The sequence below is a fragment of the Ranitomeya variabilis genome, chromosome 2, assembly GCF_051348905.1.
Source record: "Ranitomeya variabilis isolate aRanVar5 chromosome 2, aRanVar5.hap1, whole genome shotgun sequence".
NCBI classification, from domain to species: domain Eukaryota; kingdom Metazoa; phylum Chordata; class Amphibia; order Anura; family Dendrobatidae; genus Ranitomeya; species Ranitomeya variabilis.
This window is the reverse complement of record NC_135233.1, coordinates 338,727,539-338,748,551: the sequence shown is the minus strand read 5'-3', so window position 1 is coordinate 338,748,551 and position 21,013 is coordinate 338,727,539. Positions and strand designations below refer to the sequence as shown.

The 21,013-nt window shown below is 45.3% G+C and overlaps 1 protein-coding gene across 3 annotated transcripts in view; it reads right to left on the bottom strand.

Annotated features, from left to right (window-relative positions):
- LRCH2 (leucine rich repeats and calponin homology domain containing 2) overlaps positions 1-18,182 on the bottom strand; it is a 111,067-nt gene extending 92,885 nt beyond the window's left edge. For all 3 annotated transcript variants that reach the window (XM_077285385.1, XM_077285383.1, XM_077285384.1), the window contains exon 1: positions 17,806-18,182. In XM_077285385.1, the coding sequence (XP_077141500.1) occupies positions 17,806-18,133 (328 nt within the window). In that variant the 5' untranslated portion in view covers positions 18,134-18,182. The remainder of the gene's footprint in view (positions 1-17,805) is intronic.
- Between the last annotated feature and the right edge of the window lie 2,831 nt (positions 18,183-21,013).

Below are 21,013 nucleotides of genomic sequence, written 5' to 3'. Positions count from 1 at the left end.
CTTCTATTTGTGCACTGCATGGCAAACTGTGTTCACAGAATGATTTCTAGAAATAAGTCTGTCTGAGCCAGTGACACACTTTGCACAACCAAATCATGTCTGTTTTTAATGCAGTGCCATCTGAGAGCCCGAGCATCCAATATTTAACGTCGGCCTTGTACTTTGTGCAAAAATTGTTGCAAAAAGATCATTTTTGTTGAAAATTTTTTTTTTTTTTTCACGGTTCTACACTATAAACTTCTGTGAAGCACCTGGGTGTTCAAACTGCTCACCACACAGCTAAATAAGTTTGTTAAAGGGTCTAGTTTCCAAAATGGGGGTCACTTGTGGGGGTTTCCAATGTTTAGATACATCAGTGGCTCTTCAAACAAGACATGGCGTCCGCTCTCAATTCCAGTCAATTTTGCATTCGAAAAGTTAAAAAGGTGCTCCTACCCTTCCGAGCCCTGCCGTGTGCCCAAACAGTGGTTACACACACCTATCTACGGGTCACTTCCATCTGTCCTTCTTTCTGTCTGTCACGGATACTCATTGGTCGCGACCTCTGAAAGTCATGGAATCCAAGTCGCTGATTGGTCGTGGCAAAACGCCCATGACCATTGCCATGACCAATCAGCAACGCGCACAGTCCGGAAGAAAATGGCCCGCATACACCCCTCCGGTCACCGCTCACACAGGGTTAACGCTATTAACCCTGTGTGACCAAGTTTTTACTATTGACGCAGCGTCAATAGTAAAAACATCTAATGTTAAAAAAAAAAAAAAAATTATTATATACTCCCCTTCCGCCGCGGCTCCGGCCGGTCCAGGCAAGCAGCATGTTCCGGTGGCAAGGATGGTCTGAGAGAAGGACCTGCCATGACGTCGCGGTCACATGATCACAAGTCCCGCGCACGAAGGACCTGCCATCACAAGTCCTGCGCGCGAAGGGCCTGCCGTGACGTCACGATCATGTGACCGCGACACGGTCATGTGACTGCGACGTCATCACAGGTCCTGGACGAGAAGGACCTGCCATGACGTCGCGGTCACGTGACCGCGACGTCATCACACCCTGGGACCGGAAGCCAGGAGCAGGTGAGTATTTCATATTCACCTGTCCACGTCCCATCTGCCAGGTGCCGCTCCGTCTTCCCGTCCTCTTGCACTGACTGTGCAGGTCAGAGGGTGCGATGACGTATTAGTGTGCGCGCCGCCCTCTGCCTGAACAGTCAGTGCGGAGAGACGGGACGCTGAGGAGCAGCGACGAGAGGAGAGTATGTGATTTTTTTTTTACTTTTTTTTTTTTGCAGCAGCATTAAATGTGGCACAATGCTGTATGGGGCGTCTATGGGGCCATAAAGAACTGCATGGAGCATTATATGGGGCATCTATGGGGCCATAACTGCATGGAGCATTATATGGAGCATCTATGGGGCCATAACTGCATAGAGCATTATACTACGTGGCTGGGCAATATACTAGAATACCCGATGCGATAGAATCGGGCCACCATCTAAAAAAAAAAAGAAATAAAAAAAAAAAAAAAAAAAATACACATATATACACATATCTATCTATCTATATATATAATTGTCTAAGGGTTTTTCCGTCTGTCTGTCTGTCTGTCTGTCTGTCCTGGAAATCCCACCTCTCTGATTGGTCGAGGCCGCCGGGCCTCGACCAATCAGAGACGGGCACAGCATGGCGACGATGATGTCATAATGGAAATCCCGCGTCTCTGATTGGTCGAGGCCGCCAGGGCACAGTCTGCCACGAATTCTGGAATCATCATTGTCCATATACCACGGGGACATGCATATTCTAGAATACCCGATGCATTAGAATCGGGCCACAGTCTAATATATATATATATATATATATATATATATATATATATATATATATATATATATATATATATATATATATATATATATATATATATATATATATATATATATACACATATATATACACACACACACAATGGTGTTCAAAAGTCCTGCATAGGCGTGAAGAAAACTATATGTTTCATACTTCTGAATCTCTACAGTGAAACTGGTGGCACATATGTTTTTGTAATCCCTCATTGTATGCCATACTCCTTTTTGAATGTCCCAAGTGTATAAATTGTTATGGTATGCGCATTTTTGATATTTTTTTTTTACAGCATAACCATACCTACACCAGTACAGTGTGTTGAATGGTGAACAGGTTTCTAAGTTCATTAACTTCCAATGCAAGTTCACACAGACTTAAATTTTACTTTTTAAGATTTATTATTTTTTATTTAGTGCTGAAAAGGGCCTTTTGAGTGCATCTTTAGCTTCTAATACTTTATGGGCCAGCCTTTGCTCTTGAGCACCAGCTTGCATCTCTGTGGCATTGAGTGAACAAGCTTCTGCAGATGTTCACGAGTGATGATGTGGTTCCAGGCCTGTATCAGAGCCTCAATCAACTCACTCTTTCTTGGTCCTTGGCTGTTTTCTAGATATCTCTAATGATACCTTGTGCCACAAATTTTCAATTGGATTGAGGTCCGGGGACTGAGCTGGCCAGTCAATAGTAGCCACCTTGTTCTTCCAACACCATTGGCTGCCATACAGCCCCAGACCATTACTTTCATCGGATGTTTCACAGAGAAGCTCAAACACTCTGGCTTGTACTCCATGTGGGAACCTTCTCACATAACACTTGCCATCATTTCCTAAAATGCAAAAAGTGCTTTCATCACTAAAAAGCACTTTTTCCCACTCCTCCATTTTAAAGGGCCACTGTCACCCCCCCCAGCCATTATAAACTACAAGAGCCACCTTGTGCAGCAGTAATGCTGCAGTCTAACAAGGTGGCTCTTTTAGTTTTTGATTCATTTATCACCTCAATAAAGCGTTTTAAAAATTGGCCACAAATACCAGATATTGTACCGGGAGGCGGTCCGAATCGTCCTCTATCAATCTCCCAACTGCCGTCACTCTTCTCTTCAGGGGCGATGGTCGCCGCCCCGAGCGCTGTTGCTTCTTAAATCCGGCGCCTGCGCTGTGCGTGCCTGCCTGGGGCCCGCACTGTGTTATTCATTATGCACAGTGCGGGGCTGGGGTTCCTGGGCATGCGCACTGCGCTTGTCAGACGCTCCCCCGCCTTCCAGCATTGCTGGAATATACAGGTTTCATTGCCGACGTTTTGAACAGCCACAAAGAACAACGCTGGAAGGCGGGGGACCGGGGGAGCGTCTGACAAGCGCAGTGCGCATGCCCAGGAACCCCAGCCCCGCACTGTGCATAATGAATAACATAGTGCAGGGCGGGGATTCAGGAACAGGGTGGCCGCACTGCCCGCACAGGCGCAGTCAGGCACCCTGCGTCTGAGCTGTGACTGACAATGAAGACTGCGCCTGCCCCAGGCAGGCACGCACAGCGCAGGCGCCGGATTTAAGAAGCAACAGCGCGAAGGGGGCGGCGACTATCGGCCCTGAAGAGAAGAGTGACGGCAGTTGGGAGATTGATAGAGGACGATTCGGACCGCCTCCTGGTACAATATCTGGTATTTGTGGCCAATTTTTAAAACGCTGTATTGAGGTAATAAATGAATCAAAAACTAAAAGAGCCACCTTGTTAGACTGCAGCATTACTGCTGCACAAGGTGGCTCTTTTAGTTTATAACGGGTGGGGGGGGTGACAGTGGCCCTTTAAATATTTCAATGCCCACAGTTTTCGCCTTTGTCTTTGTATGGCTGTCATCAATGGCTTCTTTCGGGCCTTGCACCCTCTCAATCCTGCTTCCAAACATCTCTTCCTAACAGTTGATGTTGCTACCTCAATATTGCACTTTTCTTGCCATTCTCGCAGAAGCTGAGGAGAGGTGAGCTTTCGATTGGCAAGGGATGTTCTTATCAGTACTCTATCCTCCCTTTTAGTTGACTTTCTGGGCCGACCAGATCTGGGCCTGTCCTGGGTAATTCCAAGCTGCTTATGTTTCTGCAAAATTCTTACGACTATACTCTGATTACAGCCGACCTTCCTTGCGATCTGGGGGCCAGTATAACCCTCTTCATGTAGCACCACAACTCGCACACGATCCTCCGTTGACAAAAATCTGAAGGCTCCCATCATAAAACTCTACAGTATGATTCACTAGATAGACCAATAGATAAAACAAATAAACAAAGCAGCAGATGTGATGCAATGTAATGCAATGTGATTGGCTTCCATATCCAGGTTATGATTGGTCACAAGAACCTCATCTGTGATTGGCTAATTTTGGATCTGAAGCTGTACAATATTTAGTTGTGCTTTCAATTCCCATATTGTTGCAATCATTTCAGGCAAAACGGCTTCAAAAGCTAAAAATATTACAGGGAGAGAATGCAAAATTGTATTCTGAACAAAACCATATATAATATGTCGTATTAGCATCGAAGATATTAGACAAAAAAACGTTTAAAACTTGAAAAATCAATTTATCCTATGCAGGAATTTTGAGTATGTATGTATGTATGTATGTATGTATGTATGTATGTATGTATGTATGTATGTATGTATGTATGTATGTATGTATGTATGTATGTATGTATGTATGTATGTATGTACATACACACACATATATATACACTGTGTGTGTGTGTGTGTGTGTGTGTGTGTGTGTGTGTGTGTGTGTGTGTGTGTGTGTGTGTGTGTGTGTGTGTGTGTGTGTGTGTGTGTGTGTGTGTGTTTTTGGGGGGGATTTTATTGGGGGGGGGGGGGATAAAAAAAAAAAAAAAAAAAAAAAAAAAAAATCGCTGGTCGTCAGCTTTTAACCCTAATAACTTCCTGACAAAAAAAATATACTTTGGCTCCAAAATTGTACTGATGTATAGTACACATGTGGGAAATGTTATTTATGAACTAATTTTTGTGAGATATCTCTCTGATGTAAGGGCATAAAAATCTTAAGTAAAAAAAAATGCTAAATTTTCGCCAAATTTCCATTTATTTTTTCACAAATAAATGTAAGTCATAATCGAAGAAATTTTACCAGTATCAAAGTACAATATGTCACGAGAAAATCTCAGAATCACTGGCATCCGTTGAAGCGTTCCAGAGTTATGGCCTCATAAAAAGACAGTGGTCAGTATTGAAGAAAAAAAAAAAATGGCCTGGTCAGGAAGTTGAAAACAGGCTTCGGGGTGAAGGGGTTAAAAAGGAGTAGTACAGTGAAAACAAGGTATCACTTATCCACCAGATGCCTGACTGCACGCCATATATTCTTTTTTGTACTGTAGGAAAAAGTCAGGTGCAGCCCCATTGGCAATGAATGGAGCGACGTTCTGGTGTGCACACTTCCAATGTATTATTATGGGGCTAAAAGAGGGCCTTTTGCCAATTGGTGCAAGTCCCAGCAGTCTGACCCCACAGATCAGTAAGCCATTAGTTATGCTATGGAAAAGTGATAACGTGTCTGAAATGGTAAACAGCTACATAGTGAGCCGGTACAATGAAAGCTCAATTAATAGGTTGCTTTTTCGAACACATGAGAAACTAGAGACAGATACAAGCCTTTTTTTTTTTTTTTTAATGCTTATCCCAAAACTTCTTTCACGGGTGCATACAGATAAGCAATCAACCACAGCATCCAAAAGCAGAGAGAAACTAATGTTACACAGAGACACTGTAGCCATCACTCCTCTTCTGCTAATCTCAGAGAAATGATACAATGTAGCATGCATCTAGGAGGGCTTCCCTTCACTGACACAGGCTGGCCATGGAGCAGCGGCTCTCACTAACAATGGCTGGCTGCTTTAGAAATCAGGAAGTTATTTTTGGATGTTGCTGTGCTGGATTTACCAGATACATCATCCTGAAGCCACAGCTGTAAAAAGCTTCCCCCTTCATCTCCTAGACACAAAAGAGGCTGGAGAAAGAGAGCAGGGAGCAGCGGCAATCAACAGTATTTAAGCAGTGCCAATAATGTGAATCAGTCATGGCAGGCAGGCTCAGCGATAGGGAACCAAGCCCGCAGCCTCCGCCTGCACAATAGTGATCGTAATACATGGGATACCCATCCTGCAACATTATTATTGGGCAAGACTACATGTCATGGTGCATAATAGCATTGCTAGTGCAAGCAGTCGCCCTACACTCAGCCCTTACAGACGCTGATACTACTGTAATACGAGTGTAGTGAAGAGGCCACAGCACAGCGCTGGGATCCAGTGTCCCTTTAATCTGCAGACAGGAGGGATTCCAATCAGCTTAACCATACATGAATAGTATACTTTACCACAGGGGTGCAACATCTTTTTGGATCCAAAGGCCTCATTGTCAGATCAAACCAACCCCATGTGCCGTTACAACAGTATTATTTTACCTTCTGAGATATTTACTGCCTAAATGTCCAAAGGATGCAAGCTCTATTATAGGGCTTCCACCTACCAGGAGGGTATAGGTGCATTACTCATGGGTTCACTGTCTAAAAAGGTTAAAAAAAAAAAAAAAAAAAAAACACCCACACACATCTAGATCTCTACATTGCTGACTAGTCGACCATTCTTCCATAAACTACAATGAATATAGAAGCAGTCATACCTGGCCACTTCTTCCCCTCATCTGCTCCTATTTGTGCTGTAGGAGTCAGGGCTCACCCATTCAGTAAAAAAAAATAAATCAATAGCTGGCCCAGATAAGACCACATAGCGCACCATTTAGGATTACCTGCTCCTATGGTGCTGGGCTCCACTGACTCTTCTCCATGACATGGAGAATACATGAGACCAAACAAAGCAGATACAGGTGCTCCTTACAAAATTAGATCATCATCAAAAATCAAAAAGTTCATTTATTTCAGTTCTTCAATACAAAAAGTGAGTGATCCATTTCAAGTGTTTATTTCTGTTAATGTTGAGGATTATGGCTTACAGCCAATGAAAACCCAAATGTTATTATCTCGGTAAATTAGAATACTTTATAACACCAGCTGGAAAAATGATTTTAAAATTCAAAGTGTTGGCCTACTGAAATGTATGTTCATTAACTGCAACCGACCCTACCATGGAGAAACCACCAGATGCTGTGGAGCGGCGGTGCATCCGGAGGTGGCATCACCCCAAACAACCGAGGACTTCCTGCTTCCGGTTGTGATGGAATGCATGCGTACCACCCAGCCATAGGCGGACGGAAGTCATCGCTACCATCCGTGACCAAAGACAGGAACGTCCAGCGCGTGACGCAAACCAGCGCATGCGCACAGCCCACAGACATCGGAGACCTTATTGCCAGGAACCAAAAACCTCAGAGAAACCAAGGATATGGGATTTAAATAAAATGTATATACCCAATATAAATGTATTGAATGTTGGTGAATGAATAATATAGTGGCCTAGAAAGTTTGAAATGGGTGAGAAAAAAAAAAAAAAGGAAATTCTTGTGCCAAAAGGAGATGGGAGCAAGAAGATATGAAACAATTGACACTAATAGGTGAGTAGAGAATGTAACCATGGGGATACCATGTACACATACATGACACAAAAAGGGTGAGTGGATAAAATGATGTATTGAAAGTGAACGGGAACTATAAAACCATGGGGTAACGGTCATAAGTGATGACACATGATACGATGATAAAACAAAGTTGATAAGGGACCACCCAATGCAAAAGAAGCACACAAATATATAAAAGTAATACACCCAAGAGGTGTTCTAAACAATCCTCATATTGGTGAATAGAATGATAAAAGTGATACAGTGCATAAAGGGAGGACAGTGCACAAAAGGTTAGAAACTATCACAGATAATGGTGCCAATGTTATGTTATGTAATGGTTTGTTAATCTGGATTGTGTGTTATATGTACCGTAATTGAAGATGTAATCTTCTATTTTAATCTTCTTGCAATAAAGTTCTATTTTTTTTTTTTTCTTCACCTGGTGATTTGGCTCAAGGAGTTTTCTATTGGGGTGATAACGGATGATTGATACAGCAATTTTAGGCCACGTTCCCACATGCAAAAATAATGCTTCTTATCCCGGCTGTGTTTACACCAAAATACGCAAGAGTCAGATACCTAATTATTGTGTTTTTGCTGTGTGGGTTTTTTTTTTTTTTTTTTTTTTAAATGAGTCTTCACCTCTCTGAGGTGTAAAGAATAGATACAGGTCCCGTAATTCACATCCATCTATGGAACTGGGGTGACCAGGTCCCCTCCATAACCAACTGGTGCTGCAGCAACATTGGTAAGAGAGGCAGGTAATCATTCACATCTGTCCATTTCTAGGCATGTCAAGGAAACTGGTGTATGTAGTTCCCAACGTTCCTAAAATTTTTGCTAAAACACTACATTATCATGGATATGACTGGACCCTCCTAGAAAAGAAGAGGTGGTGGTTTAAGTCTAATCTCAGAAAGATGGCCTTAGGGTATGTGCACACATTGCGGATTTGGCTGCGGATCTGCAGCAGTTTTCCATGTGTTGTACAGTAGCATGCTAACCTATGGAAAACAAAATCCAATGTGCCCATGCTGCGGACAGTCCGCACAAACGTTGCGGATTATTATCCGCAGCATGTCAATTCTTTGTACAGACTTCGAAGCGTTTTAGACCTAATCCATTATAGGATTCTGTAGGTGTGAAAACAGGTGAAATCCGCACAAAATTTGCAGTAAATCTGTGGAAAATCCGCAGGTAAAAACTGGTTATTTTACCTGTGGATTCTGCTGAATCCACGTGGAAAAATCCACACACAAATCCGCAACGTGTGCACATACCCTTATATTGGAAACCATTTTCCCCTATTTAGCAACCAGGGATGTGGATTCGGTAAGAAACTTCACACTCTTCAATTTCCCACACACTTGACTCCACAGCCTTGGCTCACTTCACCACTGAGCATATACAGTGCCTTGCGAAAGTATTCGGCTCCCTGGAGCTTTTCAACCTTTTCCCACATATGCTTCAAACAAAGATAACAAATGTAAATTTTTGGTGAAGAATTAACAACAAGTGGAACACAATTGTGAAGTTGAACAAAATGTATTGTTTATTTTACATTTTTGTGGAAATTCAAAAACTGAGAAGTGGGGCGTGCAATATTATTCGGCCCCTTTAACTCAATACTTTGTTGCGCCACCTTTTGCTGTGATTACAGCTGCAAGTCACTTGGGGTTTGTCTCTATCAGTTTTGTACATCGAGAGACTGAAATTCTTGCCCATTCTTCCTTGGCAAACAGCTCGAGCTCAGTGAGGTTTGATGGAGATCGTTTGTGAACAGCAGTTTTCAGCTCTTTCCACAGATTCTCGATTGGATTGAGGTCTGGACTTTGACTTGGCCAATCTAACACCTGGATACATTTATTTGTGGACCATTCCATTGTAGATTTTGCTTTATGTTTGGGATCATTGTCTTGTTGGAAGACAAATCTCCGTCCCAGTCTCAGGTCTTTTGCAGAATCCAACAGGTTTTCTTCAACAATGGTCCTGTATTTGTCTCCATCCATCTTCCCATCAATTTTAACCATCTTCCATGTCCCTGCTGAAGAAAAGTAGGCCCAAACCATGATGCTGCCGCCACCATGTTTGACAGTGGGGATGGTGTGTTCAGGGTGATGAGCGGTGTTGCCTTTACACCAAACATATCGTTTGGCATTGTTGCCAAAAAGTTCGATTTTGGTTTCATCTGACCAGAGCACCTTCTTCCTCATGTTTGGTGTGTCTCCCAGGTGGCTTGTTGCAAACTTTAAATGACACTTTTTATGGATATCTTTGAGAAATGGCTTTCTTCTTGCCACTCTTCCATAAAGGCCAGATTTGTGCAGTGTATGACTGATTGTTGTAATAAGGGCAGACTGTCCCACCTCAGCTGTAGATCTCTACAGTTCATCCACAGAGATCATGGGCCTCTTGGCTGCATCTCTGATCAGTCTTCTCCTTGTTTGAGATGAAAGGTTAGAGGGACGTCCGGGTCTTGGTAGATTTGCAGTGGTATGATACTCCTTCCATTTCAATATGATCGCTTGCACAGTGCTCCTCGGGATGTTTAACGTTTTGGAAATCATTTTGTATCCAAATCCGGCTTTAAACTTCTCCACAACAGTATCACGGACCTGCCTGGTGTGTTCCTTGGTCTTCATAATGCTCTCTGTGCTTCAAACAGAACCCTGAGACTATCACAGAGCAGGTGCTTTTATACGGAGACTTGATTACACATAGGTGGATTATATTCATCATCATTAGGAATTTAGGACAACACTGGATCATTCAGAGATCCACAATGAACTACTGGAGTGAGTTTTCTGCACTGAAAGTAAAGGGGCCGAATAAGTTTTTGAATTTCACAAAAATTTAAAATAACCAATAAATTTCATTCGACTTCACAATTGTGTTCCACTTGTCGTTGATTCTTCACCAAAAATGTACATTTGGTATCTTTATGTTTGAAGCATGATATGTGGGAAAAGGTTGAAAAGTTCCAAGGGGCCAAATACTTTCGCAAGGCACTGTACATAAAGTGCAGCACAGATTCATCTCAACTAAAGACAACTCAGATCAGGAACAGAACACACATTAATAGGACATTTCATAACCTTCCCAAATGCTTATGAAAAAAAATTACAGCACATCCTGCATTAACTACAGCATCCAGTTTATAGGAATCGGTCCATTTAATAACGACTGAACACAGATTCCGACTCCACAGCCCTGTGCAACATAACTGTCAGCTTGGATCAGGTTGTCACTGACAGCCCTGTCTGGATAATGACACTTTGCCATTATGTTCAATCTGCCATGCACACAGCGTTTGCAGACGGTGGGCTTGTTAGAGTTAACTGGCCTTTCGTGAATGCATACATGACACAGGCTAATGTGCCGTCCACATAGCAGATCTCTCCCGACTTCCGGTTCCCAATCCTCCACTATTATTTCAGGCATAATTACAATTGGCCTAAGCTTTAATATAAAGCTAAAATAATAAATTAGGATGTAAATTTTATGACATTAATACTCAAAGAAAAAAAAACAAAACAAACCCAGCAATTGCCAGCTCCCATCCAATAAAATCCATCTCTTTGGAATTCCATAGAGAGCGATCACAAAGGCCATAAATATACCCCTGCCTCCAGTAACAAAGGCGCCTCGTGCGGGCCATGAAACATGGAAGTGGTTGCAGAAAATGGTTGGAGAACACTCATATGAGTCAGAATACAGAACTAGATGGAGGTGCGTGTACATGACTAGAGGGACAGGGGAAGGGAAAACAACCCCCAAAATATGAAGGGGAAGGTAAAGACACAATAATAACGAGTGATAGGCCGGGAACATCCGAGTCCTTTGTACCCATCACTTATCGCAGGCGTCTTACTGTATCTACATCTCCCGTCCTCATTTGTCAGGAAGCGATGCTGTGAATGGAATTCTTATTCCCTCGCACATCATTTGCAAGACTGAACAGCACAGAAACTGGGGACTCCGTTTCCAATAGACAGCGCCGACACAGACAGCTGGAAATGAATTAAAGGGGCAGATGACTATTCAACGGCAAAGCACCTGCCGACACAGCAATAGAGGCAACGAAGCACGGAGCGGCTCTATATTGATTCTTGTAGAAGATGAGCCTGCCAGAAATGCATCCAGCCTACTGCAACGTGAAGGGAAAGAAAAAAAAAAAAAAAATGGTTAAAAGAAGAGATGTCTATATACTTTAGATAGAGCTGCACGTAAAAACAAAAAAAATAATTGTTCTTAAGGGGTCCATGGCACTATGTTCGTGAACCAGAAACCTCAGGATGGGCAGCTTTATAGATGTGAACAGCTAATCAGCTCTTTGTCTTTTATGGGGGGGAAGATACAGGAGTAGGGTAAACATGGCAGAGGCTGTTAAAGGGGAAGGAAGAATGAGGAATTGTGGACAAAGCACGGCTTGTGAACACTGCACGCATTTCAAGACAAGGTCAAAGCTGCAAAACTTCTGTAATATGGCATAAAGCCTCTTTTTTCTAGTGCTTCCATATAAAATCAGAGGCACAATGAAGATACATAACAGACCACTAGAAGGGTATGAGCACATATTTGGGGTAAGTGCACTGTGGACCAATTACCCTATATTATCATTTTACTTGAAGACTTGCAGGGGAGTAGGCTCTGTTCACAAAACCATGATGGCCTCAGTTCCTAACCATCACAGACATGACGCGGCAATCACTATTCTTGCAGGATCCTATTATTTCTGACAGTAAAAATACAGCTGCAGACCTCACCTCTCATCATCAAATATACAAAAAAAAAAAATCTAATACAGCAAATATCCTTTACTGAATGAAAAGGATTGTGAATGAGATCAGAGCCCAATACCAAAAGGGCAGACAGAATATTAGAGGAATTTGCCAGTTATTACAGGATGGTTATCACTGGGGGTCCATCACTAGGACCTCCAGCACAAAAACGGTGCACTAGTGGGAGCTTTATGGCAGAGGAGCTGAAGACAAGCCTGACACCACCAAGCACAATGCCAAGTGTCGGAAGGAATAATATAAAGCAGCTGTCACTGGAATCTGGAGTAGTGGAAACGTGTCCTGTATCTGGCATCTGATGGACAAGTCTGGGTTTAGTGAATGCCAGGAGAATGATACCCACCTGACTGCACCAGCTGTAAAGTTTGGTGGAGGACGGATAATCCCAGGGCAGGGAAATCTTAATGATTCGGCTTACAAGACATTTTGAACGAATGTAAGCCCTTTTTGGTTCCTCATGAATCTGCCCAATACAAAGTAAAGTCCATAAAAGCATGATTGGCAGAGTTCGGTGTTGGAAGAGACCTTCCAAGACCTTTGGGAAAAAAAGAAAGGAGGTTGTGAGCCCGGCCTCTCTTTCAACATCAGTCTCTTCTGGATGTTATAGTTGCAAAGAGGATGGGGTTCTCCATATTAATGCCTATGAAGAATGCACACGCTTTTCTTTCCCCCTCATATAGTTCATGTGATAAAGTGACTAAAAGTACAGTGATTGGGGAGATCATACAGCTTGTGAACAGCTTTTGGTGTCATACAAGTAAATATCTATCTAACGCTATGACTTATCATTGGACCCTCACATATGCATGTTCACATACTGTATAACATGTCATTGTATTTTGCTTGTTCTTTTCAAAAGAGGAAAGTCAGTTTATATGTGTATGTCCCCCGCAGGGTTAAAGTAATAAATGTAGGGAGGGGGCTTCCTGACAAAGAAAACTAGTACATGAAATAAGTGCTAGTATTTCCCAGGGCAAGATACCAGAAGGGATATCCTGTGACATAGCTGTACTGTGCGTAATAAAGAAAGCGCTGCTCGGGAATGTAGTAATTGGAAAGAATGCACCGATAACAATGATGGAGAATCAGCCCTAAAGGTACAAGAGCTATAGGGGGATTACTGGGACGGACCCCACTGTGTACAGTAAGTGGGGAGCATTCCCACAGAGTGATCATCTGTAGTACAGGAAGTATATAGAAGCTGTGCAACGGGATGGATGACTTTGTATCCATCTTACAAAGAATATAATAATAATTTTATTTATATAGCGCCAACATATTCCGCAGCGCTTTACAAATTAATATATATAAGATTCCCAAAAAGAACAACTCAAAAGTTGCAAAAATAAAACTGATTGGCTGTTGATAACTCCATTGTTTTAGTGATATACAGTAGTTTGGAGTTCCTAAATCATCAAGGAGATCCTTCACAAACCACTGTAATATCAGCGTAAGTGAAAGACGCAGATCCAAAAAAAGATACTTTTTATTTGGATACTCGCTGACATTTCCCTGCAGCACATTTTCTATGTGTAAATGCAGGACTCCTACGCTCGGCCATATAATGAAAGCTCTTGGGCAGTAGGGGGCCCAATATAAAATGACATTTGGCAGCTCACCTCACATACACAGCCTTTACAGTTTTTCATGGTGACAGGGTCCTGTGAAAGCCACACATGACAGCTATTAAAGTCAATGCTCTGTCCATATAACGCGTGGACAGGGTGGATAAAAATCAATGTTTTTTTAAAAAAATCAAAAAAATCGGATTTTTTTGATTTAAATCGGATTTTTTTCAATAAACTGCTTTTTGAGGAAAATATTTTACCATCCAAAGGTTCTTCCATCATGAGATAAAGCTGAGTTGTTTAACTCAGTAGAATAAAGGCTGTATATGTGTAACATTCACAATGCCATGCTCTTCCAGAGGTTTCTGTAGGATGCTGACTATCCAACAAGTTTGGGCATGTCAACTGAATGGAAAAAGAAACTAAACCAAAACTGAAACCAAGCTAGAAGTGTGGAATTAAAGGGGCAGTATGAACAAAATGTGGAGGCTATTAATAGTTTATACAATTAAGACATGCTGCTTTTAAACACCTACCTATTGCCATATAGTAAAACAAAAAAGATTTTTACTTACTTTGGGGTCCGCCCCTCACCCTGGCGTTAGATCGTTGCCCCTAGTTTCCTCCGTGTAACTATGGGCGTACATGCGCACTGCTCTCACTTCTCATTTTAATCGTGATTTATATTAAAAAAAACCTTTTGATTTAAATCAGTGATTTAAATCATGATTAAAATCATGATTTAAATCGATCCGATTTAAATAGAAAAAAATCTTTTGATTTAAATCGTGATTTAAATCATGATTTAAATCGGCGTGATTTAAATCAATCCACCCTGCGCGTGGACAAGCTGGGCCCTCTAACCATTCCAGCAAGTTACTGGCAATAATAAATGAGGGGCTTCCCTGCATTATTCCTACGTCACAATTCTCCACCCCATCATGACGACTGCTGTCGGGGTGTACTAGAACCTACAGTTTAGAAGAAGCTGGACAGGCGCAAGGTGAAGGCGAGAGCAATAACAGCTGGTTAAAAAGTATCCTGCGCAGCCTCCTGTAATATCAGTGCTACATCAATACCGTGTGCACTGTGCTGTCAGATGATACCACAGGCTGGAGTTGTAGGGGGTCCTAATCAAAGACCACCACATTTTGTATAGGTTTCTCATAACACAATGATACCAATGCCTGTTATATGCCCTTCATAGTAACAGAATGCCACCGCTGCCGGTTACATGGCCTCCCAATGATAGAAAACTAGTACTGCCTAGTAACAGGCCTACCTCACTACAGACGGATACCACCGCCTGTTAGCCGGCCTTCCCCATGACAGAAGAAGGCCGCCACCACCGCCTGATACCCGACCTTCTCCATGACAGAAGGCCGCCACAACTGCCTGATATCCAGCCTTCACCATGACAGAAGGCCGCCACCACCGCCTGTTAGCCGGCCTTCCTCATGACAGAAGAAGTCCACCAGCACTTATTACCCAACCTTCCCCATGACAGAAGAAGGCTGCCACCACCGCCTGATACCAGACCTTCTCCATGACAGAAGGCCGCCACCACTGCCTGATATCCAGCCTTCACCATGACAGAAGGCTGCCACCACCGCCTGATATCCAGCCTTCACCATGACAGAAGGCTGCCACCACCGCCTGTTAGCCGGCCTTCCTCATGACAGAAGAAGTCCACCAGCACTTATTACCCAACCTTCCCCATGACAGAAGGCCGCCACCACCACCGCCTGTTAGCCGGCCTTCTCCATGACAGAAGAAGGCCGCCACCACCGTCTGATACCCGACCTTCTCCATGACAGAAGGCCGCCACCACCACCTGTTACCCAACCTTCCCCATGACAGAAGAAGGCCGCCACCACCACCGTCTGATACCCGACCTTCTCCATGACAGAAGGCCGCCACCACCGCCTGTAACCCAGCCTTCCCTATGACAGAAGAAGAAGGCCGCCACCACCTGTTACCTGGCCTTCCCAATGACAGAAGGAGGCTACCGGCGCCCACTACCCGACCTTCCCCATGACAGAAGACCACCACTGCCGCTTGTTGCACAGCCTTCCCCATGACAAAAGAAGGCCGCCATCTACTACCCAGCCTTCCCATGACAGAAGAAGGCTACCGCCACCCGTTACCCGGCCTTCCTCATGACAGAAGACCACCACCACGGCCTTCCTCAAGTCAGAAAACCATCACACCCGCCTATTACACAGCCTTCCTCATGACAAACCACCACCGTCTGTTACATGGCCTTACTTGTTACCACCGCTATACATGTATAACTGGGCTCCTCGGGTCACATTTCTCTTTCCAAAATCATAATGTCACATTGTTGGAGGAAACAAAGAACAAATGGAGGCATCAGCACAAGTACAATGTTCCCCGCCAGATCGCACATCATAGCAATTACAGAAACCTGGTCTTTACAGCGTATCCATGTACAACACCTGCACCAACTGACATTAGGGTCACATTACCAGCACCGCCATACAGGTCAGTCATGTTACTGGCATATCCATACGAACACCCACACCGCCTGACAGAAGGGTCACGTTACTGGCACCACCACATCCACACAACACCCGCACCGCCGGACAGACGGGTCACGCTACTGGCATCACCACATCCACACAACACCCACACCCCTGACAGACGGGTCACATTATTATTATCATCATTTATTTATATAGCACCATTAATTCCATGGTGCTGTACATGAGAAAGGGGTTACATACAGGGTTATAGATATCATTTACAGTAAACAGATTTACAATGACAGACTGGTGCAGAGGGGAGAGAACCCTGTCCTTGTGGACTTACATTCAACCCCCGCACCACCTGACAGACGGGTCACGTTACTGGCACCACCATATCCACACAACACCCGCACCCCCTGACAGATGGGTCATGTTACCGGCACCACCACATCCAGACAACACCCGCACCCCCTGACAGATGGGTCACGTTACTGGCACCACCATATGCACACAACACCCGCACCTCCTGACAGACAGGTCATGTTACCGGCACCACCACATCCACACAACACCCGCACCCCTGACAGACGGATCACGTTACTGACACCACCACAGCACACCCGCACCGCCTGGCAGACTGGTCACGTTACCGGCACCACCACATCCACACAACCCCCGCACCCCTGACAGACGGGTCACGTTACTGACACCACTACATCCAAACAACCCCCGCACCCCTGACAGACGGGTCACGTTACTGGCACCACCACATCGCCTGACAGACAGGTCACGTTACCGGCACCACCACAGCCACACAACACCCGCACCGCCTGGCAGACAGGTCACGTTACCGGCACCACCACAGCCACACAACACCCGCACCGCCTGGCAGACAGGTCACGTTACCGGCACCACCACATCCACACAACCCCCGCACTCCCTGACAGACGGGTCACGTTACCAGCACCACCACAGCCACACAACCCCCGCACCCCTGACAGACGGGTCACGTTACTGACACCACTACATCCACACAACACCCACACCCCTGAAAGACGGGTCACGTTACTGACACCACTACATCCACACAACACCAGCATCATCTGACAGACGGGTCACGTTACTGACACCACTACATCCACACAACCCCCGCACCGCCTGACAGACGGGTCACGTTACTGGCACCACCACATCGCCTGACAGACAGGTCACGTTACCGGTACCACCACAGCCACACAACACCCGCACCCCCTGACAGACGGGTCACGTTACCGGCACCACCACAGCCACACAACACCCGCACCCCCTGACAGACGGGTCACGTTACTGGCACCACCACATCGCCTGACAGACAGGTCATGTTACCGGTACCACCACACCGCTATACTAGCGCCACAGGAGCGGTGACCCCATGCCTAGTGGCCAGCTGTGTCTCCCGTGGGCCAGTACTGTCTATGTGCCGCCTCTGGGCCCCAGCTGATGACTGTGTACAGACCAGTGACAATGGCCGCACCTGCTTGTGTGGTGTCCGTCAGGTCGTAGCCGGTGCCCGGGAAGTCTCTCAGTTTGCGGCCGCTCAGGTTCAGGATCCCGGACGTCCCCGCCTCCTCCAGCGCCCGGTCCAGGCTCCTCACCGTGTGCTGGTGCAGGGTCCCCGTGCTCCAGTGCGGTCCATTGGGGAAGCTGGGGAACATGGACAGCGAGCCCGGGCACACAGCGGCGGTCGTACTCACAACACCCCCTCCTCCAGTGCCGCCGCCTTGTCCAGTGCCTCCTCCTCCGCTCTGCCCACCGGGGCCCCCCGCAGCGGCAGCTGCCACCGCCGTCTGACTCGCCGCCATTTCTGCCAAGGAATAGCCCTGCTATAATGACACCGTTAGCAAGTGCTCGGCTCTGTGCGCAGGCGCAGTAGCCGCTGATAGAGGGGGCTGTACCAACAGGGGAGATGCGATGGGGGGGCGTTACTGAAACCTGTGCGCGGCGGAAGGCGAAACCAAAACAGAAAGTCTGGGGACAGATAACGAGCAGCGGGGGCAGAGCCGCTCCTGAGCGCAGCTCCGGCGGATAAACGCAGGAACCCTGGGGCTTGTGCCATGTCCTGCCATAACAGAAGGGAGTATGTGGGCGATACTGACAGAACAAGGGGCCAGTCAGCTTTAACCCCTTCAGGCTATGACATTTTTTATTTTTGCGCGTACGTTTTCTTCCAAGCGCCATAACCTTTTTTTTATTTTTTCCATCGCTACAGCCGGCTTGTTGTAGCTGTGAATGACACCATCTTTTTTACTATGTACCGAAAAAGAGTAAAAATATTCTACTACTATTTTTTCTGGCGTTTGTTGTGCCCCTAAAAATACCGCGGACACAGGATTCTCCAGAACAGTACGATTAAGGCGATAACAAACGTGTATATTTTTATTATTTAGAGTCTGAAAATAACAACTTTGGAAGGCCTCTTTCACACGTCCGCGTCTCCGGTACTTGTGGTGACAGTTTTCACAGGTACCGGAGTCACTGACACACGTACACCCATTCAAGTGAATGGTTCTGTGCACATGTCAGTGTGATTCCGTGTGTCTGTGGGCAAAACACGTAGATGTGTCCGTTATTTACCAGCAGCACGGACCGCAAAATAACCCATACACGGATGATGCACATGGATGTCATCCGTGTGACACTGCCCGGTGCCTGAGAAGCAACGGTACAGTAAGCGCTGTTCCCCGGCACCGGGTGCTGAAGACCGCTCTCATCATTCTCCCCTGCTCTGCTGGCGATCAGCGCGAGCAGGGGAGAATGATGAGAGTTATATTCAACTGATATCAATGAGAGTAGGTGTCTGCTGATGGGACTATTACTCCCATCAGCCTACACCTGCTGGCACTAATAACAGTGACAGCAGGATCAGCTGATGGGAGTATTCATCAACCGGCTCCTGCGCTGTAAATAAATAATTTAAAAAAAATCCGGCATGGGTTCCCCTCTATTTTCTAGAACCAGCCAGGCAAAACTCACAGCTGGGGGCTGCAACCCTCAGCTGTCAGCTTCAGCAAGGCTGGTTATCAAAAATAAAGGGGTCCCCACCCTGGTTTTTTCATTATTTAAAAAAAAATTAAAACAAATGGCGTGTTTTCCTCCCCATTTTTGACAACCAGCCTTGCTAAAGCTGACAGCTGGGGGCTGGTATTCTCAGGCTGGTAAGGGGCCATTGATATAGGCCCCCCCAGCCTAAAAATAGCAGCCCGCAGCTGCCCAGAAAATGCACATCTATTAGATGCACCAATTCTGGTGCTTTGCCCGGCTTTTCCCACTTGCCCTGTGGCAAGTGGGGTTCATATTTGTGGGGTTGATGTCAGCTTTGTATTGTCTGGTGACATCAAGCCCATGGGTTAGTAATGAAGAGTTGTCTATAAGACACCTATCCATTACTAATCCAATAGTTACATGGTAAATACACAGCCAGAATAAAGTATTTTATTAGAAATAAGACTAAACACAGTTTTTCATTTTTATTTTAAAATAACAAACACAGTTATATTCACGTAACGCCTAATTCCACCGAAGCCCTCATTGGCACCGTCCAGGCTGAGATCCACTGATGGTTGATCTGCTTCGAGCGTCATTGGTCAGCAGTGACATCATCGTGGTTACCGTCGGTCAGTGAGGCTGCGATCCCATCAGGGCTGAACTGCAGTGACCTCAGTACCACAGGAAAAAGACAATGATGAGGTCACCGCAGTTCAAAAATAAAGACACTGTGAAGACACTGAGCTTGAACTGCGGTGACCTCATCATTGTCTTTTTCCCATGGTGCTGAGGTCACCACAGTTCAGCCCTGCTGGGGACGCAGCCTTACTGACCGGCGGTAACCTCGATGATGTCACCGCTGGTCAATGATGCTGCGCCCGCCGCAGCTCATTCATCAGTGGTTCTCAGCCTGGACCATAGAGAGATAGAGAGGTGGCCTTGAATGCATGGTTCTCTATTCAGTTGTATGAGAGTTAGGAGAATTGCAGAGCCAATTCCTATATAAATGAATGGAGCAAACCATGCATGCACAACACACCTCTCCACTGACACTCGGGCTCAGCAGGACCTGTTCCTGACTTATGTAGATATGCTGGTCCTAGGTGGAAGCGGCTAGACCTTTCCTTGGCCCTTCCGGGAGCACAAACAGGGCATCTGACCTGTGGAAAGACGCCGTCCCCGAGACGTATCTCCTAAGAGCTCTCACCAAGTCCAGTGTGTGAAGAGCCTTCTCGGTACGATGTAGTGGTGGCGGGCAAAGTGAAGGCAAGACAATTTCCTCGTTGAGGTGGAAAGATGAGACAACTTTCGGTAGAAAGGACAGGGATGTTCTCAAAACCACCTTATCTTGATGAAAAATGAGGAAATCCACGTCTACTAGACATTTATGGCATAGCCCATAGATGACATATGCTGTAAATGTACAAGATGAGACAGACTCATGGGTAAACAAATAGATCACAGACTGCACATGAGTCAACAGAGTTAAGCAGCAGCAAAAAAGGCGAACACCATCCTGGGATGTATTAAGAGAAGCATAGAGTATCACATGATGTAATTATCCCCCCTACTCTCCTTGGTCAGGTCTGGAATACTGTGTCCAGTTCTGGGCACCACATTTAAAAAAAATACATTGAAAAACTGGAGCAAGCTCAGAGAAGAGCTACCAGGATGGTGAGCCGACTGCAAAGTATGTC